The sequence below is a fragment of the Somniosus microcephalus genome, chromosome 3 (assembly GCF_052327205.1).
Source record: "Somniosus microcephalus isolate GS21.2 chromosome 3, FLI_Smic_1.0, whole genome shotgun sequence".
Classification (NCBI taxonomy): Eukaryota; Metazoa; Chordata; class Chondrichthyes; order Squaliformes; family Somniosidae; genus Somniosus; species Somniosus microcephalus.
In genome coordinates, this window is record NC_140989.1 from 302651311 (window position 1) to 302679288 (window position 27978).

The 27978-nt window shown below is 45.2% G+C and overlaps 1 protein-coding gene across 13 annotated transcripts in view; it reads left to right on the forward strand.

Annotated features, from left to right (window-relative positions):
* The window catches only part of nfia (nuclear factor I/A), an 885553-nt gene that overhangs the window by 687543 nt on the left and 170032 nt on the right, over window positions 1–27978 (forward strand). For all 13 annotated transcript variants that reach the window (XM_085982852.1, XM_085982857.1, XM_085982863.1 and 10 more), the window contains one exon: window positions 12863–12980. In XM_085982852.1, coding sequence (XP_085838978.1) covers window positions 12863–12980 — 118 coding nt within the window. The remainder of the gene's footprint in view (window positions 1–12862; window positions 12981–27978) is intronic.

Consider the following 27978-nt stretch of genomic DNA (forward strand, 5'->3'; position numbering starts at 1 on the left):
CCCGCCACTCTCTCTCTCCCACCCACCCTACCCTCCACCCCCACCACTCCACCCCCACCCCCCCACTCCCCCACCCCCCTCTCTCTCCCCCTCCCCCACCCTCTCTCTCCCCCTCCCCCACCCTCATACACCCCTCACCCTCCTCACCACTCTCTTCCTCCCCCACCCCCACCACCCTCTCTCTCTCCCCCACCCTCTCCTCCCCCCCCCTCCCCTCCCCCTCCCTCCTCTCCTTCCCCCCACCCCCACCCCTCTCTCTCTCTCCCCTCCCCCCCTCCCTCCTCTTCTCCCCTCCCCCACCCTCTCTCTCTCCCTCCCCCCCACCCTCTCTCTCCTCCCCTCCCCCCACCCTCTCTCTCCTCTCTCTCCCTCCTCCCCCCACCCTCTCTACTCTCTCCCCCCCTCCCCCCCACCCTCCCTCCTCTTCTCCACACTCCCCCCACCCCCCACCCTCTCTCTCCCCCCTCCCCCACCCCTCTCTCCCCCCTCCCCCCACCCCCTCTCCCCTCCCCCCCCCTCTCTCTCTCCCCTCCCCCCCACCCTCTCTCTTCCCCCCCCCCCCCACCCTCTCTCTCTCTCCCCTCCCCCCCACCCTCATCTCTTTCTCCCCTCCCCCCACCCTCTCTCTCTCCCCTCCCCCCCACCCCTCCTCTCTCTCTCCCCCTCCTCCCCCCACCCTCTCTCTCTCTCTCTCCCTCCCCCCCACCCTCTCTCTCTCCCCTCCCCCCACCCCTCTCTCTCTCTCCCCTCCCCCCCACCCTCTCTCTCTCTCTTCCCCTCCCCCCTCTCTCTCCCCTCCCCCCCACCCTCTCCTCTCTCTCTCTCTCTCCCCTCCCCCCCACCCCCTCTCTCTCTCTCCCCTCCCCCCCACCCCTCTCTCTCTCTCCCCTCCCCCCCACCCTCTCTCCCCTCCCCCCACCCTCTCTCTCTCCCCTCCCCCCACCCTCTCTCTCTCCTCCCCCCCCTCCCCCCACCCCTCTCTCTCCCCCTCCCCCCACCCCTCCTCTCCCCCTCCCCCCACCCTCCTCTCTCCTGCCACTCTCTCTCTCCCCTCCCCCCACCCTCTCTCCCCCCCCCCACCCTCTCTCTCTCTCCCCCCACCCTCTCACTCTCTCCCCCCCACCCTCTCTCTCCCCCCCACCTCTCTCCTCTCTCTCTCTCCCCCTCCCCCCACCCCTCTCTCCTCCCCCCCTCCCCCCACCCTCTCTCTCCCCCCTCCCCCCACCCTCTCTCTCCCCCCCTCCCCCCACCCTCTCTCTCCCCCCCCTCCCCCCCCACCCTCTCTCTCCCCCCCTCCCCCCACCCTCTCTCTCCCCCCCCTCCCCCCACCCTCTCTCTCCCCCCCCTCCCCCCACCCTCTCTCTCTCTCTCCCCTCCCCCCCACCCTCTCTCTCTTCCCCCCACCCTCTCTCTCTTCCCTCTCCCTCCTTGCCCCCTCTCCCTCCATGCCCCTCTCCCTCTCCTCCCTCCCTATTTCTCTGTCTCTCTGACGTCTGTTCCCCTCTGTCGCTCTCAGTTTTTCTTCTGCCGTGATGCCCGATTTGCTACTCCAGGCCCCGCCGTCCGCCCGCTCTCCGGGGCAAGGTATGAGCCGGGCTCCGGCCCCACACCGCCAGGGATCTGCACCCGAGGAACCCGCCCGCCGCCCAACGTGAACAAAGACCCTCCTCACCTGTCACGGAGTTGAAGTCTCCGAAAGCGGCCACGGTGCGCCGGGCCTCTTCCCCCGCGCATTCAGGAGGCGCGGGGAAGAGAGAGAGAGAGACAGACTGTGGGGGGGGGGGGGCGAGTTAGACGCCGTCGCGCACCTGCTCCGCGGAGCTCCGTGCCGCCACCGCTGCACCAGCCTTTACTAAGATAGCGGCGCTCGGCTGAGGCCCGCCCCTCCAGCCTTCACAAAGATGGCGGCGATCGGGGGGCCGCTTGTTGACTGGGGCCGGGAGGTGCCTAGCTCGGGCGTGGGTGCGGAGGAGAGGCCGAGGTTTCGAGGCCTACCTGGAAAAACGGGGAAAGGTAGGAAAATTAATGAGATTAGATAAAAGATTTAGAAAGTAATTAACTTTTTTAAAAAACAATATGTGTTTTAAAAGCAACGTTTTTTTTAAAGACGCAGAAAGCGGGAAAAAGAATGGAAAAGTTTGGAAGCAAGATGGCGGCGACTCACCTCGGTTCAGAATGATAAGGCCCGCCCACACAGGCACCGATTGGTGGACAGTCAGGTCACCGAAGCGTAGGATTGGTCAATCGTCCCGTCACTCGACCGTAGGAGGGCCCGGCCGCACGCGCCAGGAACCCGCCGTACGATTGGTCGACCTCAACGTCACTCGATGCTAATGAGCAGATAATGAGCGGAATGTTGAACGTTTTTTGGATACCGTGGGCGCAATTTTTGTCCGGCCGAAACGTAAATACGCTTAGGACGGTTCTGGAATCGTCAGCTTTCTTTCGACGTAACGCACGTGTAGGTACGCTCTATAACTTTCGAGTTAATTCAAGACAGACAGACAGACAGAAAGACAGATGGAATGACAGACAGAAGTATCTTTTTATATATATATACTAGCTGAAGTGCCCGGCGGTGCCGAGGCTTTTTTGAGGGCATGTTGTTGTTGGAAGAGAGAGAGAGAGAGCGACTGGGGGGAAAAGAGAGAGCGACTGGGGGGAAGAGAGAGAGCGACTGGGGGGAAGAGAGGAGGGGGAGAGGGCGGGGAGAGGGCGGGGAGGGGGAGAGGGGGGGAGGGGGGAGGGGGGAGGGGGCGGGGAGGAGAGGAGGGGGGAGAGAGACAGAGGGAAGGAGAGAGAGAGGGTGAGTGGCCCGCGGCCGCAATTGGAGCCAAGCCCCGAGAACAGGCGTGAGCCGGCTTGAGGCTGAGAGACGGCCACGCCCGGTTGCCGGAGTAACCCTTCCCCCCTTCCGAGCCCCCGTCCTCCCGAGCACCGGCCGCGCCGCCCCGCACTCCACTCCCGAGAGCCCCGCTCTCCGAGCCCCGCCCGCCCCGCAGTCCCGAGAGCCCCGCTCTCCGAGCCCCACCCCGCCCCGCACTCCCGAGAGCCCCGCCCGCCCCGCCCCGCACTCCCGAGAGCCCCGCTCTCCGAGCCCCGCCCCCCCGGCCGAGCCGGCTTGAAGTCCGCCAATTGCGTCTGTGAGAGACGGCCGGCGGGCCCGGTTGCCGGGGTAACCCTTCCCGCTCACCAAGCCTCGGCCGAGTTCCGCACTCCCGAGAGCCCCGCCCCCCCCGCCCGAGCCGAACACGGAACAGAGAGAGACGCCGCGTCTCAGCTGCTCCTGCTGCGCGCGCACCCTGACCCTCGTGGCTGACGCCGTTGCCCCGGGTAACGTGACACGGGGGGGGGTGCGGGGGCGGGGTGAGGAGCTTAGCAGAAGCCGTGGGAGAATTACCTAGGTCGGGCCTGGCTGGGCAAGAAACACCCAGGCTTTCAGGCCTAACAAAAACGGGGAAAGGTAGGAAAAAGAATCTTCAGGTTAGAGAAAATATTTACAAATGAATGAAGTTTTTTTAAAAACACTTTAATAAATTCAATTTTATTTTGCTGGAAATGTATATTTGAAAAGAAAGACGCAGAAAGCAGGAAAAAGAATGGAAGCAAGATGGCGGCTACTCACCTCGGTTCAGAACGATAAGACCTCGAGGTCACTCTGTCGCTAATGAGCGGATAATGAGATGCTAATGAGCGGAATGTTGAAGGTTTTTCGGATACCGCGGGCGCGATTTTAGCCCGGCCGAAACGTAAATACGCTTAAGACCGTTTGGAAAGGTAAGCTTTCTTTCAACGTAACGCACGCGTAGGTACGCTCTGTAACTTTCGAGCGCATAGCCCGACAGACGCACACGTGAGGATAGACAGACAGAAGGACAGAAGGACAGACAGATCGACCGATTTATATATATATAGATAGATATGAGAATTGAGATACCAAATTTCCATGTAAGTCTGTATAGTTTGGAAGCACAATTTCCTATTCTTTTCTTCACCCTCTCCAGGCCCAAGTGGCCCTTTTTCCATATGTATCTTCAGTTGCCTAGGCACTATGCTCTGGAATTCCCTCCCTAAATCTCCACCTTCCTCTCACTTTTAAGACCCTCCTTAAAAACCCACCTCTTTGACTAAGCTTTTAGACCACTCCTAAAATGTCCTTCATTGACTTGACGTTCATTTTTGTCTGATTACGCTTTTGGGAAGTGCATTAGGACAATTTTCTATATTAAACGCTCTACATAATGCAGGGTGTTGTTATTGTATAGCTATCATGGGCAGGAATCTTGGTGGACTTTTCCACCCCCCCAATCCCTAGTTGAGGGGCACAGATGCCAATTGTACTGCCCTCACAGCTACCCTGAGTTCAGTTAACTGATGCAAGGATCTTGTAGTTCAATACCACAGCAGACCAAGTCATTGGGGAGATCACAGAGATTTTATTAGATTCTACGACAAATTGAAATTGTGGCATAATGGATTTTTGTTTTGCCCGTGTATGAATTATGACCAAGTTAATGGATGAAAGTCATCTCTGTTTGAAAACTGATGTTTTGCTGTCAGTTTGGACAGTGTGAACCTAGTTCTGGTTTGAAATTTAAAACTTTAGGTTATCCTAAATTGACATTAAAGACATGAATTTCCTCATGTCATAAACAGGGTTTCCACTAAACTCCCAGCAAAGTTCTGGCAGCGGAGCGGGAGAAGCCTTGTGGAAATTCCCGGCAGAATTTATCAATGTCATTCGGACATCCATTGTGGAATTACTGATACTGTAGAAGATGCATTACTGAGGCTAAAGTTGGATCATGCAGTGTTAGGACAGTGCAGAGAAAACTTTGGAGACGTGGAGATGGATAGCCACACTGTGCCTGATCTTTAAGTCTTTAATGCTGGGTGTCCAGGAGCGTAACCGTGGTCCGTCCTTCAGCACAGATATTACTCAGAATTTTAAATTATATCCTAGGCTATTCTGTAGTTGTTAGAAATAGCTTATATTAAAAATGTGCCAAAACTGCAAGAAAACTCAGTAAACAATCCTGGGAAAAGTTACTTTACTTCTCAACAACAACTTGCCTTTAGATAGCACCTTTAACATAGTAAAACGTCCCAACGAGCTTCACAGGAGCATAATCAGACAAAAATTGACACCAAGCCGAAGAAGGAGACATCAAGACAGGTGATCAAATGCTTGGTCAAAGAGGTAGTTATTAAGCAGTGCCTTAAAGGAGGAGAGAGAGGTTTGGGGAAGGAATTCCAGAGTTTAGGACCTAGACGGCTGAAGGCACGGTCGCCAATGGTGGAGCAAAGGAAGTGGGGGATGCACAAGAGGGCAGAATTGGAGGATCATAGAGTTCTCGGAGGGTTGTAGGGCTGGAGGAGGTTACAGAGATAGGGAGGGGCGAGGACATGGAAGGAAATAAACACAAGGATGAGAATGTTAAAATCGAGGCATTCGGTGACCGGGAGCCAATGTAGGTCAGCAAGAACACGGGGGATGGGTGAACGGGACTTGGTGCAAGTTAGCATAGGGGCAATATCTCAGAGACTACTATTCTTGGTGTAAGAGCATAAGAACATAAGAAATAGGAGCAGGAGTAGGCCATTCAGCCCTTCGAGCCTGCGCCGCCATTCAATGAGATCATGGCTGATCTTCTGCCTCAATTCCATTCACCGGCCCTATCGCCATATCTCTTGATGCCCTTACTAGTCAGAAATCTATCAACTTCTGTTTTGAATATACCCATTGATTGAGCCTCCATAGCCCTCTGGGGTAGAGAATTCCAAAGATTCACCACCCTCTGTTTGAAGACATTGCTTCTTATCTCAGTCCTGAATGGCCTACCCTTTATCCTGAGGCTGTGGCCCCTGGTTCTAGACTCCCCAGCCAAGGGAAACATTCTCCCAGCATCCACCCTATCAAGCCCTGTAATAATTTTGTATGCTTCAATGAGATCCCCTCTCATTCTTCTGAATTCAAGAGAATACAGGCCTAGTTTACTCAATCTCTTCTCATACGACAGTCCCGCCATCCCAGGACACAATCTTGTGAACCTTCGTTGCACTCCCTCTATGGCACGTATATCCTTCCATAGGGGACCAAAATTGTACACAGTACTCCAGGTGTGGTCTCACCAAGGCCCTATATAATTGGAGTAAGACTTCTTTACTCCTGTACTCAAATCCTCTTGTATTGAAGGCCAGCATACCATTTGCCTTCCTAATGGCTAGCTGCACCTGCACATTCACTTTCAGTGACTCATGTACAAGGACACCCAGGTCCCTTTGAGCATCTGCATTCCCCAATCTTTCACCATTTAGGAAATACTCTGCCTTTCTGTTTTTTCTACCAAAGTGGATAACTTCACACATTTACCCACATTATATTCCATCTGCCATGTTCTCACCCACTCACTGAGCCTGTCGAGATACCCTTGAAGCCCCTTCAAATCCTCTTCGCAACTGACACTGCCACCTAGCTTTGTGTCATCAGCAAATTTAGAAATATTACATTTAATCCCCTCATCCAAATCATTGATATAGATTGTGAATAGCTGGGGCCCAAGCACCGATCCTTACGGTACCCCACTAGTCACAGCCTGCCATCCTGAAAAAGACCCGTTTATCCCTACTCTTTGTTTTCTGTCTGTTAACCAATTCTCAATCCAAGCTAGTATATTACCCCCAATTCCATATGCCCTAATTTTGTTCACCAACCTCTTGTGTGGGACCTTATCGAAGGCCTTCTGAAAATCCAAATACACCACATCTGTCTACCCCACTAGTTACATCCTCAAAGAACTCCAATAGGTTTGTCAAACAGGATTTCCCTTTCATAAATCCATGTTGACTCTGCCCAATCTTACTATTAATTTCTAAGTGCCCAGTTATTGCATCCTTTATAATAGATTCCAGCACTTTCCCAACTACAGGTCTGTAGTTCCCCGTTTTCTCTCTCCCTCCTTTCTTAAATAGCGGGGTTACATTTGTTATCCTCCAATCTGCAGGAACCGTTCCAGAATCTATAGAATTTTGGAAGATGACAACCAATGCGTCCCAATGGCCACCTCTTTCAAAACCCTAGGATGTAGGTCATCCAGTCCTTGGGATTTATTGACTTTTAATCCCTTTAATTTTGCTATTACTGTTTTTTTATTAATAATTTCTTTAAGTTCCTCATTCTCTCCACACCCTTGGTTTTCTCGTATTTCTGGGAGGTTTTTTGTGTCTTCCTCCGTGAAGACAGAAACAAACTATTTATTTAATTTCTCTGCCATTTCCTCATTCCCCATTATAAATTCTCCCGTCTCTGACTGTAAAGGACCTACATTTACCTTCGCCAGTCTTTTCCTTTTCACATACCTATAGAAGCTTTTACAATCTGTTTTTATACTTTTCGCTAGTTTGTGCTCATATTCCATTTTCCCTTTCTTTATCAATTTCTTGGTCCCCCTTTGCTGATTTCTAAAAAGATCCCAATCCTCAGGCTGACCGCTTTTTCTGGCAACTTTATAAGCTTCCTCCTTTGACTTAATACTAGCTTTAATTTCTTTTTTTAGCCATGGTTGGATCACTTTTCCTTTTGGGTTTTTATGCCCTAGAGGAATATATGTTTGTTGCAAATTATGCATTATTTCCTTGAATGTTAGCCATTGTATGTCCACCTTCATACCTTTTAGTGTAATTTCCCAATCTACCATGGCCAACTTGTCCCTCATACCCTTGTAGCTTCCTCTGTTTAGATTGAAGACCTTAGTTTCAGATTGGACTACATCACTCTCAGACTTAATATAAAATTCAATCATATTATGGTCACTTGTCCCTAAAGGCCCCTTTACCACAAGATTATTGATTAGCCCTTTCTCATTACACAGTACCAGATCCAGAATAGCCTGTTTCCTGGTTGGTTCCTCCACATACTGATCCAGGAAACCATCTCGCATGCATTCCAAGAATTCGTCCTCCACACCATTAGTGGTAATTTGATTTGCCCAGTCAATATGTAGACTAAAGTCCCCCATGATTACCGTATTGCCCTTGTTACATGCACTTCTAATCTCCTGATTGATACTGTGCCCGACATTACCACTACTGTTTGGTGGCCTATACACAACTCCCACCAATGTTTTCCGCCCTTTGCTGTTTCTTAGCTCCACCCAAACTGATTCCAGTTCTACATCACGATCTGCCAAGCCAAGATCTTTTATTTCTACCGTACCAATCTCATCCCTTATTAACAGCGCTATGCCATCTCCTTTTCCTTTTTGTCTGTCCTTCCTAAATGTTGAGTACCCTGGAACATTCAGTTCCCAGCTTTGGTTACCCTGCAACCATGTCTCTGTAACGGCAATTACATCATACCCATTTACTTCTATTAGTGCCATTAATTCATCCACCTTGTTGCGAATGCTACGTGCATTTAGATAAAGTGCCTTCAACTCTGCCTCTAATATTTTTCTGCACTTTGACCCTCTTTACTGTTGGCATTTGTTTCTGCTCCCTACTAGTTTTGCTGACTACCTTTCTAACTTGCACTTCCAGCTTTGTTTCTCTCTGTTCTGGGCACACACTTAGTGTGTGTATCAAATATTAAAATTGGTAAGTTGATAACAGTACTCCATTTCATAATGTATTGAAAACCCCTATGTCAGTCTCTATCAGTGACTTCTCTCATTGTGAAAGTTTACCTGCAATATCTTTTAGGTGGTGCAGTGATGGGGGTTTCCATTGCTACGTGTTCTGCTATTGTGCCATCAGAGGTTTCCAATGTAAAATCATAAAAATCAGGGAGTAGAGTTTTCGCTTGGTTGCACTGGTTTTTTTGGTGCAATTTGCCTGAAATCGCTGTAACCCGCGCAAAAGATCGCAGAATTTTATGTGCAAATTACATTCAGCACGAATTGAATTTCCGCAATCTTTTGCGCTAGTTTAAAAACCATCGCACTAGAAGCAAAACCCGCCCACAAAACTGGCCACGCACCCACTTCCTCCAATCGCGCTTGTTTGCAGACCTTTGAGGAGGCTCTAAAAATTAAGCTGGTCCTTTTGGGCACAAGGATACTAATAGGCAGATTTTAAAAGCTTTTGAATGTAATGGCCCTGAATTTGCGGTCGGAGGCTTCCTGCGGGGAAATGCCACCGATCCACATATAAAATGCCCACATACCTGGTGGTCTGGGAGGCACGGAGACTCACAGTCCTGGGCCCCTCCGGGTACCCGCGGGCAGAGGCCCACGTATCTCGGGGCGCAGGCAGTTTGCAATCACCCCTGGGATGACGTGGGCCGGCCCAACGAATGACAGAAGGGGAACCCCATTGATGCTTATGGGGATTTCGCATGTCCCCTGTTGAGCCTAAAATGTTTATTTGGTCGTCTTGACTACTTGTGTGCAGCACCAAGGGTGAACAGCTAGTTTTTAATTATGTTAATTGGTGACTATATTGAATAATGTGAAGGTTATCTATTTGAGTATATACACCATGGGTGCTTTGTAGTGACATTGCTTCGGGCTTTGATTTTGCAATGCATCCATCCCCATTCTACTGAAACCTTGCACAATCAATAACCTATTAGAGCTGCACAAAATCTCCATGAAGTTGGTGGTTTATTGTGTTTGTAAATGGAACTCAGGATAATTGTTTGGTCAATAGCTACCAGTAATTTTAGAAATGAGTTGCAAACATTCTTATTCAGGCCAGAAATTGATCTTGTACTGCAGTGCAGGTATTACAAAATGAATAAATGACTTCACTTCACAATAAAACAACAAAACACTGGGTGGGGGACTTATTTAGATTTTAGGACATATACTAATACCAAGCCCTCCTAACAGCCCAGCTGAGTTTGGGTCCTCATTATGCGCAGACTAGCAGCTGCTAACACTGTAGGATTAGTATATTAACATGCATAATGACTACCAACTTTGACTCTTCTGTCCCGATTTTTTTTTCACCCCTCTTTTTAATGTATTGATTCCTGCTCTTGTGTGGTTACATTGTCAGCCCTCCTGTACCTTGCCAAAGTGACCATTCTTCCATTCTTTACATGCAAGCCCAATTAATGAATGTCAGCAGGCTATTTAAGCACAGAGAACATTTTCAGTAAGCTCGATCCTCTCCTCACCTGATGTCTATGCACATGCACTTTACAGCAGGAGCCACTAAATAGCAATCAGGAGTGAAACCCTAACTGTCTCTAGCCCGGAGGTGTTGAGGACAATTGTTCTACCCTAGTTGCCGTCACATTTTAGATCAACTAACTCAGCACAGATCAGGAATCAGGTTGGATTATTTGTAGGATATATTTATCCTACAGCAGCTTTAGTTTTTTTAAGTTATAGCACATGTATTCAATTAGCAGAATATTCACTTAATTGATCTAGCCAGCATGCATTATTGATGGTTCCAAATTAACTCAGTTTGTTTCCAAATTGGCTCTTCTAAGAGGCTTATTTTATTTGGAAAGGCCCAAGGCTCATAATGCAGGGAATTGGTAAGTTTGAAAAGAGTAGGCGGGAAGACAAGATAAAACACGCATTAGTGGTTAGGTGATTTGGACTTTAAAACTTGTAAATTATACGAGTACTGATCAAATTCCACAGTTTTGAGGTCTCGGGGAGAATTAGAGTAGGACACGGTGTAATGATTCTCGATTTCAATGCAGTAAGGATCCCTGTCTCTACTTGACAGTTCTATCAGTTTGCTGTAGTGTCGAATGTAGTGTAGTTAGAAAGCCTACAGAGAAAAGAGTAGTTGGCTTTGAGAATAACTGTGCAATACGAGATAAAACTGATCAAACCTTGCAATATTTTAGTAAACTGTCTCAAAATACTTCTAATGTTCTTTAATTTAAGGTCGCTGTACAGTGAAAGTTCCGAAGAAAATCGAGGTCTGAAAGGGTTAAGTTAACAAACCAAAGTGATCCTGTCAATTTTAATTAGTATACATTTATTTTATGGTGGAAAAGTGGCTATTTGTCAAATATTTTACAGCTTTAGCACCTGAGGAGAAAACGTGTGAAGCCACAAAAGGTCAACCTTAAAATAGTCTGCTTCCTAAAGGTTGTTTTTCATTTTTTCCCACTTTGTAAGGAGTTTAATATGAACAGCTGCAGGGAACAGTTTTTTGTTTTTGTCACCCTTTGACTCCTAATTGACAAACTGCTGCACAAAGTGGCTCCTACATTACTCAAGATTTTTCCTTAAACACTCCCACTTTTTAATGTTTCTTTACATACTGATGCTATAAACTGTCAGGCCAGTGCAGTTGCACAGCATGTTGATGCTCCTGCGTACAATGCTGCAGAATGGTAGAACGTGAGGTTTTATCCTCAATTCTTCTCAGGACTAGTTCATAACTTTGGGTATGACGTAAAAAAGTGCTCAGTGCAGGTCAGATACTTGTGTAAAGTGAAGGAGGAAAAGTCTGAGATGGAATCATTCAATGCATTATCTCCTTTGCCTCACTGGCAGTTCCCTGATATTGGTGTAATAGTAATTGAGACAGTTTGGAAGCCTAGCAGGGATGTTTGCGAGAGATCTGATGAGGTGCCATGTACATGTAAGTCCTTATGTAACATATGCACATACACACCAGCCAAGGTTTGTGCTTAAATACTTGCCAGCCTGCTATTTTCTGCTCATTCATTATATCGGGCAACAAATTCTGGACTGGGATGGAATCATACAATGCATTATCTCCTTTACCTTCCAATGGTGAGCTTAAGAACAGCAACATTAGAGGTCTGGGTGTAAAATGGCTACCTACTTTTATGTGTCATGGAAGGATGAGCGGCCCTTGCGGAGGGGGATGTGCATATGTGTGTTTCTGTGTTTGTAAGTGGTGAGGATCAGAAAAGCTCGCCATCATGTTTGAGGTGCAATATAGGTGATGTACTGCTTAAGGTGCTCTAAGGTTGGTAAAATGCTCGTTGTTCTGATTTAAAACTGAAAAAAATGTTGCAATAAAGTTAGAATTGGGATATAAACTACCTATGTGACCCCAAGTATTCGTTGCTAATCTGTTTTAATTGCAGTTATGAAGCTAAGCTTCAAAAGTCTTAACAAAGCCATGTGATTTTTTATCATACATAAACTCTACTTTAAAAGTGCCCTATTTCTTGATCTATGTCAGTTCTCAAATATCATTAGTCCAGTCATGTTACCATACTGTCAATAAGACAAACCGATGCTTGAGTTCTTTAGCAGTGAAGGTAGTCTTAATTATTTTGAGTTCTTTTTTGGCTTTTGAAGGGATTATTTCAGATCTCTGCACAATTATTGTTCATATCTTGGCTTTATTGTAGCCACTTAAGTTTCATAAAATTATTTTTGCAAAGTTGGTTTGAATAACAGGATTGTTACATAGCTTTATTTTTGGCAGTTTTTAATTCCGGACCACATTAGGCAACAAAATGAATATTGCCATTAAAAAAAAAAATGATGAATGTCTTTAAAAGCAAATGTCCTTAGTATTCATTCTTAAAGAAGCAATAGATAAGACCTTAAGGCTAGGCATTTGAGATTGCAGCTCTGATTGATTTTCTTTGAAGTCAGTGGGACTGCGATGTGGCTATTTTTCCTGGTGCATTACTGCACACACTGCATCAGCTTTCTCGCTGCAAGGTGTCTGAATTGTGATGGGTCTGATCCCAGGTCAAATTCTGCACTAATCAGTCATACTACTTCCTACAATTGCCTCACATTTACTTTATGCACATTTCTCATTAAAAGACTGCCTAGCACAAACTGCCAAAAATGAGCTGACTGCAATATAATGCAAATCCATTGTAAATCTTAGCAGTTTTCTGATATGTCTCAAAAGTTTTTTCTTACTTAAATGATGTGTTTTTCTTTACACTTCCCAGTACCAATAGCTGCCGGAACAGGCCCGAATTTCTCCCTCTCAGATTTGGAGGGATCTTCGTATTATAGCATGAGCCCTGGAGCCATGAGGAGGTCTTTGCCCAGCACGTCCTCGAGCAGGTAATTAAAACATTTCTACAGAATCATGAAATAACCTTTGGGATTGCAGTTACTAAAAGGCAATTATTATAAAGTGAAAATAAATATCCTCCAAGATAAAGCCTCAGCTCATTTGAAATGGGTATGATGCAGTAGATTGTTACAAAATAATCTTAGACAAAGGTCTGCAGGAGTTTCAGTAGTTGGAAACTGGATTTTGCCTTTTGGGTGGCCTGAGCTAAAGAGGATGCTGCAACTGAGTGTTTAAGGCAATATGTCATGGCTGTCAATAAACAATATCGTACGGAAATTCTGTTTCTGCAGTCTGATCTGATAAGACTCCAGAATTTAAATCGGTCGCCTCATTTTTATCTCCACTACCCCCAAAAATACATCCATGTGCCACATAATGATTTTTGACAGTGTTACTAAAGGTGTTCATTATCAGACTCTTGTTTTACTATGAATCTGCATTACATGCCAAATTTAGACCATTATGCAGATCAAATGCTACCCAGATCTCTTCAAAAGGATGCTCCACAGGTCTTAGTATGTTAATTCTAGGTTCTTTTTCAACAACCCTTTCATTAACCATGCATGGTGATACATGAACTCTCAGTACAGTGCCATATTTTGATTGTTAACATTTCATCAAGTTTTGCTTTTGTGAAATATTGAGAACCGTTTTAGAATTTTTCTGAAATTCTTATTAATTATGCTCACTCTATGTCTCCTTTGTTCAAAGAATGTCATACAGTTTGTTCCAAGAATAAAACAAGTTAGCATCACAAGTGGAAGTATAGGCATACAATAGTAGTGTGTTCTCTTTAATGCTAAGTGAGAATTTGGGCCTGTGAATGAGTTACTGGGCCAGATTTTGCTGAAAAAGTAACAGTGTGTAAATGCGCAAATCAACCAGAAACTTGTAGCGAGGAAGAGATACCCTGTGAATTGTGAATCGCCACAAGTTGCGGGACGATTTGCGCTGCTCTGCCGTTAGCTTCGTGAAATCGGCATCTCGCCCTTAACCTCCCCGTGATTTTCATGAAGTTGCTGCATTTGCACATTAATTGCCCATTAAACTCACCACAGAAAGTTTAGTCTGGTAATTAACAAGATAAGTACCCTTTTACGACATGATCATTGTTAATTGCCAATCAACCAGTTTTTGCCCAGAAAGTAAACAATTAGAAGTGTGGAGTCTCATTCCTTCTGGTGTGAATTGTTTTAGGAGATTTTTAAAAAGTCACATTTTTTATGTTTTCTTATTTTTCCTTTCTGTCTCTTTTTTCACTCTCTCTCTTAATCCAATCTTTTTTTCCCCCTCTTTCTCTTTCTGTACCTGATTTGACACTAATTCACCCTCCTTATGAGTCCTTCCTCTGTTTATTTCTCAACCTTAAACCTCATTGGTTAAGAAGATACACTGTTTGTCCTGTTGTTCGCCCGGGTCCCAGATGCCCTGTAGCCCTCGTGGTATCAGCTCACACTTCCAGAAACTTTGTGGCCCAAAAATGTTAAAATCTAAATGTGCACGAACAAGTCTTAACTATTGGGGCATGCTGCGAGATGTCCCGCTCCAGCAAAATCTGAACCAATAAATGTTTAAGAAAACTGCTCTATTAGTGGATTTTATTTTGTATCATTCCTTGCTCTGTGGCACAATCAGAATCTCATATATTATGGTCAGGGTGCTTCCCCCCCCCCCCCCCCCCCCCCGCCAACTGTATATTACCTCTGGAATGCCATTATGATGATGCTTGCAGCGTACCACCATTCAGATCCTCTTGATGTGTAACACCATTAGGATCCCTCTGACTACATAGTACTCTCTCTCACTACACAACAGTTGGGATCTCTCTAACTCTGTACCAGCAGTGAGGTTCCTCGCACTGCGTGCAAGCATTGCAATCCCTGTTTTCTTTGTTGCTCGCATTGGGATCTATCTTGCGGTATACCACTGTTGGAATCCCTCTAAGTGAAAACCCACCCACTGGGGTTTCTCCAACTGCATACAACTGTTGTGGTCTCTCTCTTGGTGTATACTACCATTAGGATCCTTCTCACTCTATACTATCCTTCTCACTATGTCACTATCCAGACCCCTCTTGCTGTGCACCACCATGAGGAATGCTTTTGCTGTATGCCACACATTGGGATAGATTCTACCTATACACCAACTTTGCAATCTGCCTTGTTGGGTATCACACATCACAATATCACACATCGGAATGTCACTCATTATAGCTGCAGTGATTCTACTGACACCATCAGGTACCAAGGATTCCAGAAGACAAATTGTCCAAAAATATATTCAGTAATGAGTGAGTTAATATTAGATCTCTTTAGTATATAGTAACAGAGGCTGTTTATCAGATACGCTGAAAAATTAAACCCATCAGATGTGACATTTCAGCCATGTGGCCTTCATTAGGAGAAATGGGAAAACTCGGCCTAAGTATTTATAGCAACAGAGGAAAATACTGGTTTGAATTCTTTTCTTGAATTTATATTCTCCTCCAATCCTCATAATTTATTTTGATTTCCCTATGAAGCATGCAGCTTTCTTTAACCAAGGGGACATTCAGATGATTAGTTCACTGGTCTCTGTAAAATAGCCACTTATACATGCCTCCAGTTGGCACATTGTTCTGTGAATCTTCCCTGCTGACTCCGTCTGGATGCCACAGACTCTGTGGTACAGCATGTCGGCACTGTAACATTGCACTAGTGCCAATTCCTTTGTTTAACAACTCTTTTGAGGGTTCCACTTGGTCCTAATGCATCATTTATCTCTCCCTGTATTTTCTGGGTTTTTCCACAGCATGCATTATCCATGACAAAGAGGACAAGTGCCACATGCCCCTGCCGTTGGTGCTCTGAACCCAGCCACTACCGTTAGGTGGTACAAAAAGCAGCCGGGTGTAATGGGCTATCCTTCCCCCAGTCATCCCTTCCTCCCTGACAAAAGGCTTGTCTTTCCACTCAATAGCTCCCCATTAACATAGATAGAACTTGTAGCTCAGCACATGGCAGTTTGGTGGGATTAACTCAAGTCTAACACATTGTCTCCATAAAACACCAATGCTTAACACCATCATTGCTTTCTGCTGTTATACACATCACATGTGTTATTTAAAACCCAAAATCGATGTGCAAGGCCGTGTTTTGAGGTAATTTTGTTTTGATTTGAGCCATTTCAAGTGCAGCAGAATATGTACTTAATTAGCACAACAAATTATCCTTATTACAGTTCTCTGATATTTGAGCTCTAGTTACTGATAAAAAAAAATGATTCAATGCAAGGGCCGTAGATAATAACCCAGTAATTTATTTGTTTCCTCCCTTATTTGCTTTGAAAATTGTTTGACTGTATATGCTGTACGAGGATCTCGAGCTTTGTATGATGATGATGGGAATAAAATGTAGAATGGAAAAAGACAGAAAATTGGACATTTTCTTTTCTTACTGTGAATTGTTTCATTTCTAAAAGCAGCTCAACTCCAGATATATTTGGTTAAGCATTCCTGGAGCATAATGCAGTTGGATGTTAGTCTGATGAGCAGTTGACCCTGATTTTATATTCTGAAGGGGCTGTAAATAACTCATGTGTCCTTATCCCACCCCCTTTTCTTGCTAGGTGAAAAATAAGCATGATTGCTAGGAGGAAGAATTGATAATGTGTTGATTGGGGAGATTGCTGGACCAGTTCCATACTGTAGGGGAGCAGGCTGCCCCACTACCCTTTCAGCAGCAAAGATGTAGGTCAGGCGGATATAGGGATAATTTACAAGAGAATAAAATGATGTGGTGATCCGTGCTTGAATTCACTGCTTGCAAGGAGAAATGTGGTTTGCGCATTTTTATTCGGTCCCAAAACTCCACAATTTGATGCAGGCAAAACTGAGTAATGGACCAATCTCTTTGGAAAAACTGAACAAGCTCCTTCCCACCTCAAAAAGATTAATGTAAAACAAGCAAATCTTCCTCCGTCAGCCAAATAGTAACATATTTAGTATTCACTTTGCTCTTGTTCCTTCAAAATGAATCATTCGTGTTTTCTGATTTTGAAACAAAATTAAGAATATTTGGCTGACATGGAAGTAACTGTGTGAAAGGAACAGACTGTTAGAGAGAATAAAATTGGAGCAATATTGCCTAGTAATTATATTACATCAATTCAAGGAGCAAAACTTTAGAGTTGAAATGTCAACTAAAAAGTAAAATCAATTAATTGTAGTTTGATAATAGATTAGTTTGATTATTGGGACCCTAATTAACTGGAAAAGAAAAGTGACAAGTTTCTGATAATATTCAAGAAGGCGCACGCATCAAGCCTGGAAACAGTGGCCTATCTTCCTCAAACAAAAATAATACAGGAATTAACTTTTACCTTTGGTAAACACTAAAACCAAGACTTTCTGAGGCTCTGCCAGTGGTGAAGCGTCTTACTGTAAAATCTAGTAAACTGCAGCCAAACCACCTTTCTTGATTTCTTTGAGGAGGTGACATCCTAAGTAAGGCTATGGTAAACCCTACAATGTTGTGTACTTAGATTTCCAGATGGCATTTGATAAGTTCCACATGAAAGGATGCTACTGTAGTTAAGTTCGAAGTTATGGGGATTCAAGGTAAAACTTGGTAAGAAATTGGCTGAATGGTAGAAAGCAGCAGGCATTAGTTAGAGGGGTAGTCTCAGGGTAAGGAGAAGAACTGAGTGGGGTGCCCCATGACTTGCTGTTGGAACCACTTCTGTTTCTAATTTACATCTTGCATTCAGAAACTCAATGCAACTTGGTCAGAATTGCAGGCGATACTAAACTCAGAGGGGCTTTGGAATTGAAGGAGATACCCCAGAAATTGAAGAAGAACTTAAATTAATTATGTGAGTGGACCAAACAATGGTAGGTGAACGAAGATGGGGCAATTGATCTTCCTCATCCTTGTGTATTTTGTGATCCTGAGCTCATGCAGAACCAACAAATGCAAGTATAGCAACACCTTGGGTGTTTTGCTTGTTTCTGTCATTACTCCAGGTCCTGTATTTATAGAACCCACCACACCTACCTCAACATGTTACAGGAGACCTGTTTTTGTCACCACTGCTTCACATGAGTGGCTGCCAGAGTTTCTGCTGCAGGATAACCTACTGGCAACATCTGGAACAGGGTTACATCTTCACATAGAAGGAAAAGTTACCACAACATGAAACTTTCATGCTACTAAACCCTTCAAATCTATCACAGGGGACATTTGCTACATCAGGTAGTCTGCAAGTAATCACCATTGTTTACAGAGACACCTTCACCATTTTTCCAGGGAAAGGAGGCATAAGCTGGACAGGGCACAGCAATTTGACTTGATGGTACACAGCATCATTTGGGAACTAGGACTCTTCATATTAAAAGTAGAAGAATTTTCACTTATATAGTGCCTTTCATGTTCTGAGAATGTACCAAAGCACTTCACAACCAATAAAGAACTTTTGTAATGTTGCCACTGTTGTAGGAAAACACAACAAATTGCACACAAGATCCTACAAACGGCAATGAGATAAATGATCAGATAATCTGTGTTAGTGTTGTTCGATGTGGGATGAATGTTGAATAAAACACCAGGAGAGCTTCTTTGCTCTTCAAATAGTGCCACGGGATCTTTTAACTGCACCTGAGAGGGCAGACAGGTCCCTCAGCTCTGACAGCCAACATAAACAAAACATAGGAACAGGAGTAGGTCATTCAGCTCCTCAAGCCCGTTCTGCCATTCAATGAGATCATAGCTGATCTGTGATCTAACTCCATATACCCGCCTTTGGCCCATATCCCTTAATACCTTTGGTTAACAAAAATCTATCAATCTCCGATTTAAAATTAACAATTGGTCTAGAAACATTTGCCATTTGCAGAAGAGTGTTTCAAATTTCTACCACCCTTTGTGGGCAGAAGTGTTTCCTAATTACACTTCTGAACGGTTTGGCTCTAATCTTTAGACTATGCCCCCTAGTCCTAGACTCCCCAACCGGCGGAAATAGTTTCTCTTTTTATTCGTTCATGGGATGTGGGCATTGCTGGCAAGGTCAGCATTTATTGCTCATCCCTAATTGCCCTTGAGAAGGTGGTGGTGAGCCGCCGCCTTGAACTGCTGCAGTCCGTGTGGTGATGGTACTCCCACAGTGCTGTTAGGGAGGGAGTTCTAGGATTTTGACACAGCGACGATGAAGGAACGGCGATATACTTCCCAAGTCAGGATGGTGTGTGACTGGATGGGAACTTGGAGGCGGTGGTGTTCCCATGCGCCTGCTGCCCTTGTCCTATGTGGTAGAGGTCATGGGTTTGGGAGATGCTGTCTAAGAGCCTTGGCGAGTTGCTATCAACCCTATCCGTTCCCCTTTTATCTTGAAAACTTCGATCAAATCACCCCTTAACCTTCTAAGTTCTAGGGAATACTACCATAATTCATGTAATTTTTCCTCGTAATTTAACCCTTGGAGTCTAGGTGTCATTCTGGTAAACCTACGCTGCACTCCCTCCAAGGCCAATATATCCTTCCTAAGGTGTGGTGCCTAGAACTGCTCACAGTACTCCAGGTGAGGTCTAACCAGGGCTTTGTATAGCTGCAGCATAACTTCTACCCCCTTGTATTCTAGTCCTCTAGATATAGAGGCCAGCATTCCATTAGCCTCTTTGATTATTTTCTGTACCTGTTCATGACATTTTAATCATCTATGTACCTGGACCCCCAAGTCTCTTTGGACCTCCACTGCTTTCAGCTTTTCATCATTTAGAAAGTACCCTGTTCTACTCTCTAGATCCAAAGTGGATGACTTCACATTTGCCTAAATTGATATCTATTTGCCACAGTTTTGCCCATTCTCTTAATCTATCGATATCCCTTTGTAATTTTATGCTTTCATCTACACTGCCAACAATGCCACTTATCTTTGTGTCATCGGCAAATTTGGATATATGGCTTACTATGCCATCATCTAAGTCGTTAATAAATACTTTGAATAGTTGAGGCCCCAACACAGATCCCTGCGGGACACTACTAGTCACATCCTGCCAATTAGAGTACCTACCCATTATCCCTACTCTCTGTTTCCTGTCGCTCAGCCGATTTCCTAACCAGGTCAATAATTTGCCCTCAATTCCGTGGGCTTCTACCTTAGTTAACAGTCTCTTATGAGGGACTTTTATTAAATGCCTTCTGGAAGTCTGTATAATTAACATCCATAGACATTCCCTGTCCACTACTTTAGTCACCTCCTCAAAAAATTCAATCAGGCTTGTCAGGCAAATCCATGCTGGCTCTCTGATCAACTGAAAATTTTCGAGGTGTTCAGTCACCCTATCCTTAATTATAGACTCTAGCAATTTCCCCACAACAGATGTTAGGCTAACTGGTCTATATTTCCCTGGTTTCCCCCTCTTGCCATTCTTAAATAGGGTTTGCACTCCATTATAATGGTGAGGTGGTGTCTGACCACCGAAATATCTTTATGCATGTCAGTGGATGCTATTCAGGAAGCAGTTGTAATGCTCCACTGTGCAGCAATCCACTGTGACTATTATTTGAAGGAGAACTGAGCAAGCTGCTACTAGTGATGGAGCACGTCAACCAAGACACCTCAATGTATGTTTGCCGTTCCTCAGCTGCAACAGCTTTGTTAAAAAGAGTGTGTGCAAAAGGGCAGCAGTTGTGTACACTGCTTCACATGGTAACTATCATAGGATGTGGCTTATACTTGTACCATGAGTGATAGGCTTCACAAGAAATGAGAAAAATTAAACAGTGCAATTGCCTTTGCTATCCTTCAGATGCCAGCAAACGTCTTTGTTTGTCCTGGTGACCTGGCCAATATTTATCCCTCAGCCAGCCTCACTGAAACGGATTATCTAGTCATTATCTCATTGCTGTTTGTAGGACCTTGCTGTGCACAATTTGATTGCTACATTTCCTACATTATAACAGTGATTACACTTCAAAAGTACACCATTGATTGTAAAGCACTTTGGGATGTTCTGGTGTTGTGAAAGGCACTATATAAATACAAGTCATTCTTTTATTTCCTCATTGGAGCTAGGCACAAGGGACCTGTGTAACTGCATTGACTCCAGACGCCTTGTTGCAGCTGGTACTTGTGCTTTTGCTGGAGGATGGTCTTCACTCCCAAATAAATACCTTATGCAGTGGAACCTCCAACTCTTTAGTGACAAGTAGCAGTGCTACCCATATATCTTTACTGTACTATTGTGAACAATTAATTAATGTATGTAACAATGGGTCAAATAATATAGCAAACATCTTGACACCACTTTTGACCCAACCTGCTTTGCTGTTGCCAGTTCCACAATCCATGGGTGGTATTGGTTCGGAGGAAGCCATTTCCAACGGAATTTAAAGGGATCCTTAGCTGCTGTTGGGGAAGAGTTCGTTTTGTGTGTGTTTTGAGCCCTGAAGGCTTCTAATCTTTCATCTCCTTGCTGCTTATGAAAACTGTTGTTCCAATTCACTCCCAATGTTTCAACCCTTCAGTTAGTGACACACAAAGTGGTCCTTTTCATTTTGTATTTACTTCAACCTTTTTTGTTGTACCCTTCAGTATTTGAGTACAAGAGTGGTGCTTCCTCTCCTCAGTCAGATTTCTCTACTTATGTACCCCAAGCAAAGTTTTGATTAATTTTATGCACCCAGGATAAGCATAGTTAACCATTCAATGCATTAAAAAAAATGTGATCAGCTTTTTATAACTTCAAAGTCTCAATTTTAAAATAAAATATTTTTATACCTTTATGGTTCTGGGGTGCATTATCTGAATGAGTATTTAAGTAACGGTGTTGTTTAAAATCAGGACATTTTCTATTGGCTGGCTTGTTCTGCACTCAACATTTGTGCTGCTGCAAGTGCTGCACTGTTTGCACATGGGCAAAGCAGCCAGTGCCACTGGCAGCAAAGGCAGGACTTGGGTCCACCATCAAATTAAGGAGACTGAGCTCCTGAACTGCCCCTACGGGCCAATTATGCACTTTTTGCAAAATCATGATTTGGTAGTAACTGGCAAAATTCTTGAAGTTGTTCTGCAACATAAAGGGACTGGGGCTGAAAATCCAGCAGGAGTGCGCTGGATGGGCCATAAAATAGGTCAGGACCTGGATAGGGGATTCTATTGGGCCTTGGAAGGGAGTTCCTGATGCAGGATTAGTGACAATATTTCTGGTATACTGGCCCATCAAAGGAAGTGCATGGGCTCCACAATACCAGCCTGGACCCTCAAAAGAAAAGGGAAGATTTGTTTCAAAATTATTTAATTGTGGTCTTCTTGCAAAGAGAACTGCTGAGGGCACTTGACGTATAATTCCTGGAAGGACCCAGCAGCACCCACCCCCCCCCCCCCCCCCGATAACCAGCAAGTTGTTCCAGGATTCCCAGCCTTTCCATCATGGTGTGCACCCAAGATGCTCCTGGTGGCCTGGGTGCTTACCAGAGTGTAATGTAGGGATCCTCCTCTTGACCCTGGAAAATCTGCTGGGATTGGCAGTGAAGATTTCTGGAGGGCACTATCCTGGCGTAATTGCTGGGATCACAGGTCCAGCAATGTCCAGAATGGTCAAGCCCCCGATGCAATGATGCAAATTTGATTGTGGTATAAATGGAATAGGTATATGCTTATGGCAGTTCTGAGATTGACGGAATATAGCTTGGTGTCCGTGCAGCGATGGCAACGATCTGAGTAAATCTAAGTGACTGGATGGACTAGATGCTCTTTTCATCTTATGGTGGTGTTAATGGTTAAAAGATCACACAAACAGAGTGCAAAGTATGTTAATTATTCAGCTTTTGATCAATGTCTTGAAACCAGTATGATAAATGAACTCTTTTACAGCAATGTGATCAGAGTCAATAAGCAATAGTGAATTATTTGAGCTATATTTTTAATAAATGTACTGTAATGGAATTGATGTGAAGCTGTTGGTGAGATTGCAGTAATTTTATCGGAAGGTATGTGAGCAGGCCTTTGATTATTTCGTTAGCCAGTTGAGTCCTGAAATCCATTGCAGCTTTGAAACTGCTTCTGTTTTCGAGTGTTGGCACAAGCCAATTTCTGAAGTTGCCTAATGCTGACTAGGAGGGTTGTCGACCTGTAGGGAAGTGAAGCTCTTCTAGTTTTACTGGAATCTTTAGATAAGAGGGCAGCCGAGGCAAAAACATTAGAGACATTCAGAATGGAACTGGCCGTTCTAATATGAGATCTAGGGTGTGAAGGGAAGAGCTTTGATGGGCTGAATGATGTTCCTTATGTTGTTACTGGATATCAAAACCAAAAGCAACCTTGCTAAAAATTTGCTGCAAATGCTGTAAACCTCAAATAAAAAAAAGTGCTGGAGATACACAGCATGATGATACTAGCCGATCTGTGTATACTCCGCATTTCTGTTGTGATTCCTGATTTGTTGAAGAAATTGTACTTTAGTCTTCAAAGGGCTATTTTTTGTTATTTATCATTATTATTAGGTTTGAGTAATGAGTGGCTAAAATGGTGTCATGTGGGGCAGGCTATTTAATACAATTAAAGTGCTCATTGCCAAAAGTATGATGCTATCCCTTTTGGGCTCACAGAGTCTGAGACGCAGCATACTGCAACATACATTGAGGATTATCATGGGACTGTGCGCTGTCATCTTGGCACTGGTTGAAAAAATACTAAAGACTTGGAGAAAAAACTTTTTCTCCTCTTCATCTTTCTTTGGCCTCGCCAGATCACATACATCTCATTTAAAGCAGAAAAGTTAAGGGAGATTTAATAGAGGTGTTGGAAATTACTGAGAGGTTTTGATAGAGTAAATAGGGAGGAGCTGTTTCCACTAGCAGGAAGGTCGGTAACCAGAGGACACAAATTTAAGGCAATTGGCAAAAGAACCAGAGGAGTTATGAGGATAATTATTTTTATGCAGCGAGTTGCGATCTGGAATGCACGGCCTGAAAGGGTGGTGGAAGCAAATTCAATAACTTTCAAAAGGGAATTGGATAAATACTTGAATGGGAACAAAATTGCAGGGCTATGGGGAAAGAGCAGGGGAGTGGGACTAATTGGATAGCTCTTTCAAAGAGCCAGCACAGGCACGATGGGCTGAATGGCCTCCTTCTGTGTTGTATGATCCTACGACATGAAAACGAGTGGGTGACCTGCTCCCGAGCCTTCACCGGTGCTCTGGGATTGGCAGCTAGGATGTGCATGATAGTGAGCTTTGGTGACTGTTCTCCAATCTCTCCCTGTGGGAGTAGCATCTGCCTTCTGTTCACCACCTCCCCATGGCTGAGATCAAGAACTCCGTGATGATGATGGATGTGAACCTCTTGACATGAGCCAGCACCATACCACCCACCTAAAAACTTGATATTTATGAATGAATCCCATTGAATCAAAAGCACTTTAAATTTAAGGTTGTGTGGATAGTGTACTTCCATGCTTACCGATGTAATACCTTGCTATACTGATTGGATATACACACACAGCTTTTCTATTCATGTTGCTTTGAAAATAGATTCACTCATTGTACAGATTGACTTCGCACTACTATGGGATGTCAATCCCTCTGTGGCTGGTTTGATCATTTTAGAAACTGAGCATTTATGCAGATGTTTAATTCTTAATGATATGGTGTGGGTTTTACACCATTTATTGTTTGTTGTCAACAAGGTTGAATTTTGTGATAAATGAGGAGAAATCATGCTAATGGATGGTAAAATGCAGTGCAGTTGCAGCATTTGTAGAGTCAAGAATGCACAACGGAAGCTTTATCAATGTGGCTTAGTTACTGCAGCCGTCAGCTGGAGCTCGGTCAGAACATTTTCATTAAGGTTTAGCCTAGCTGCAGAATTGTTGGCTTTACTGAAAATCCAACGTACTCATTGACATTCAGCATTTTAAAGCTGTAAGAATTTCCAGTGCATCAGTTTTTTGTGAATTTTTCCGACCATTAGTAACTTTTACAGTCCCAAACGACAGACATTTCTAAGCATTGTTCAGCTGTATCTGTCTTGTGGAAGTTACTCTCCACCAGTATGTCTCATCCTTCTGGGCTGATTGTTTTTGTTCTTTGTAACTATAGTGCTTTGGTGCCTAATACAAGCTGTGGATATATTTATGGTGGTTTTACATGCCAAGCCTCAAATTATTCATCAAATGTTAATTATTCCATTCCATATAAGGATATTGGCCACAAGTTTCCTCTGGGCCAGCAGCATTCCAATGTTCTGCGGCTGACTATAATGCCGGGTTTCTGCTCTGAATATCGGGCCAAGGGAGTTTCCTGTGGGGGCAGGGGCAGGCAGAAGGTCCATCACCCCCCTGAAAGCCTTGCGTTGTAAAAAGAAGTGGGGCCAGTGGGTTGGCATTATCTCCTGGATTTCCTGCTTCCTGACCCCCTGAATGATCTGGACACTGCAAGGCATGAGTGTCCAGTTAAATGGAGCAAAGTACATGGGGCCCACAGAGATGTTCCAGACTGGGATCATGGCCTGGAACAACCCAGGATAGAAATCTGAGACCTTGAAACCAGCCCTCTTATAAAGGGAGCAATTTGAAGCACTTAAGCCAGTCTAGCCAGCATTATCTACATGCAGCCTTCAAGCACTGCATATTGCCCTCTCTCCCCTCCAGTAGGCACCCTCGATGCACAGATGCCTACCTAATCATGACTTGACCCCAGAAACTCCCAATGGGATCAGGCTATCCTTCTTATTTGTGCAGTATGATTCCAGCTCTGCCAGATGTATGGTGTTGGAGCAACATGGTGGAGATTCAGTTGCATTGTTACAAAGGCCTAGAAATTCAGTATAGCCACGTTCGGGGCGCTACAGTCGGGCGGCCGCTAAAGTTTGCGCCCGGCGCAAGTTCGTGCCACCTTCGCCGATATTCAGTCGCATCGCCCCAAGAGGTTGCTGCTGCGTTAAAACAGGCGATGCACGACTATCATTAGGCGCTAAGCCGGCGGTCTGGGGCGATACCCCCGAGGGCGGGCGCAGCGCAGGTGCGGCGAGTTGCTGATTGACGGCAGACATTCTGGCGCCGGTCAGCTCTTAAAGGGGGAGGGTGGACTTGTCTGGCTGCCATGCCCTGCGCACTGCAGCCCTGAAGCAAGGCCTGACCAATGCTGGTTCATCAGTTCTACGCCCTGGACCATGGTGAAGCCCGCTATTCTTCCAAATCCCATTGTACGCTCTTGCTGCTTGTCCAGGGTCATGGGGAAGGAGATGTACTGACGTCTCCTTCTGAAAAGGGCATTGTTCACCTGTCGGATGCAGCAATGTACCGCGAACTGGGAGATGTTGGCAATGTCCCCAGTAGCGGATTGGAAGGAGCCGGTGGCATAGAAGTTGAGAGCCACCGTCACCTTCACTGCCACCGACAGAGACGTCCTGCTCCTCCGCTGTGGCTGCAGATCTCTGCGAAGCAGGTGGCAGATCTCAGTGACCACCTCCCTTCTGAATCGCAGCCTCCGAACACACTGCTCCTCAGACATGTTCAGATATGAGAACTGCTGGCGGTATACCCTGGGTGGGTAAGGCCTCCTGTGCCGACACCTGTTGGCCCTTCTCCATCTGGCCATGACTGGCACTCTCTCACGGCGTCTCTGATCCCTTTGAATGCAATGCAGAAAGCCAACGTTTCCACCCATTGTAGCCCCCATTACAGTATATGTGGTGACTCAAGGCTATGGCACTGAAAGTGAAATCCAAGTGCAAAGCTCTGGCCTGAAGCCAGAAGTACCTGTGCGAGCGCTGAGTCAAAGCAGAAAGCTCTCTGCCTTTGTCTCTCACACAGAAGGATTGGCACAAAATGGCTGTCACTTATAATGCAGGAGGAGTCCCCTTTAAATAGCGCCCCCCGCAACGACTGGGAACCGTTCCCCTCTACCAGTCGCTGGGGGCGCCAGGCGCAAAGAAGGGCGGCGCCACTGAAGTTCCGGTTTGGGGTGCACAAAGGGCGTTGCACGATGAAATGACGTCAGGATCTGAGCGCGCGCAAAGACTTTGCGCCGACGCTAAATCTCTAGTGAAGTTGGGGAGAGGCGCAGATCGCGCTGCGCCCGGCCGCTAGCCGCCTAGCGCCCAACATCTCCTCCTAAGGCGCTACCGGCTGGCGCAAGCAACTGAATTTCTAGGCCAAAGTATTTACAGCACAGAAACAGGCCATTCGGCCCAACTGGTCCATGCTGGTGTTTGTGCTCCACAGAAGCCTCCTCCCACCCTTCGTCATTTAGCTCCATTAACATATCCTCCTATTCCTTTCTCCCTCATGTGCTTATCTAGCTTCCCCTTAACTGCATCTATGCATTGTCTGTCTAATTGGAGGATTCGTTTTTAGCTATAAACGCAAAAGAAAAATCTTTGTTATTTGACTTTACATTGAAAGGGGTGCTGTTGCTGCATTGTGGTTTTTTTCAGGCTGGGAAAGACATCTACAAGCTTGGCCTGTTAGCTTGGCTCTTCTATTTACAATGCATCACTTTCAAGAGCCTTCCCCCAATAACTCAGTGATGGCCAAGTCCCAGGCTTGATTCTTGGTTTTGTGATGATCACGTATGTGGCAGTGGTAGATGTGCTACAATTTGCCTCCGCACTCCTGGGTTGGGAAGAGGAAAATTGGTCAGGACTCCTGTTCAGGATTGCTATCCAGCAACTCCCGTCTGTAGAGTGCATATGTGGATGGCACATGAGGGCAGGTTCAGCTGTGATGCCTCCTGTGTTCGAATATCCTGCCAACATTCACTGCCACGCTCACCTAGGAAAAGTCAACACCTTCAGGAGAGCAGGGGAGGGAAGTAGAAAAATGACTTCATTAATATTATTGAAGAGAGGGAGGGGGAAATATCACTATAATCTGAAAGTTCTAAAACCTATCCGGGCAGTATCGTTCTGTTACTGCACACTCCTCTGTGACAAACACAACACAGTATCTTGTAAGATTCTTCACCTGATTTTAGTGTCTCTCTTTAACAAGAGATATAGAGATATG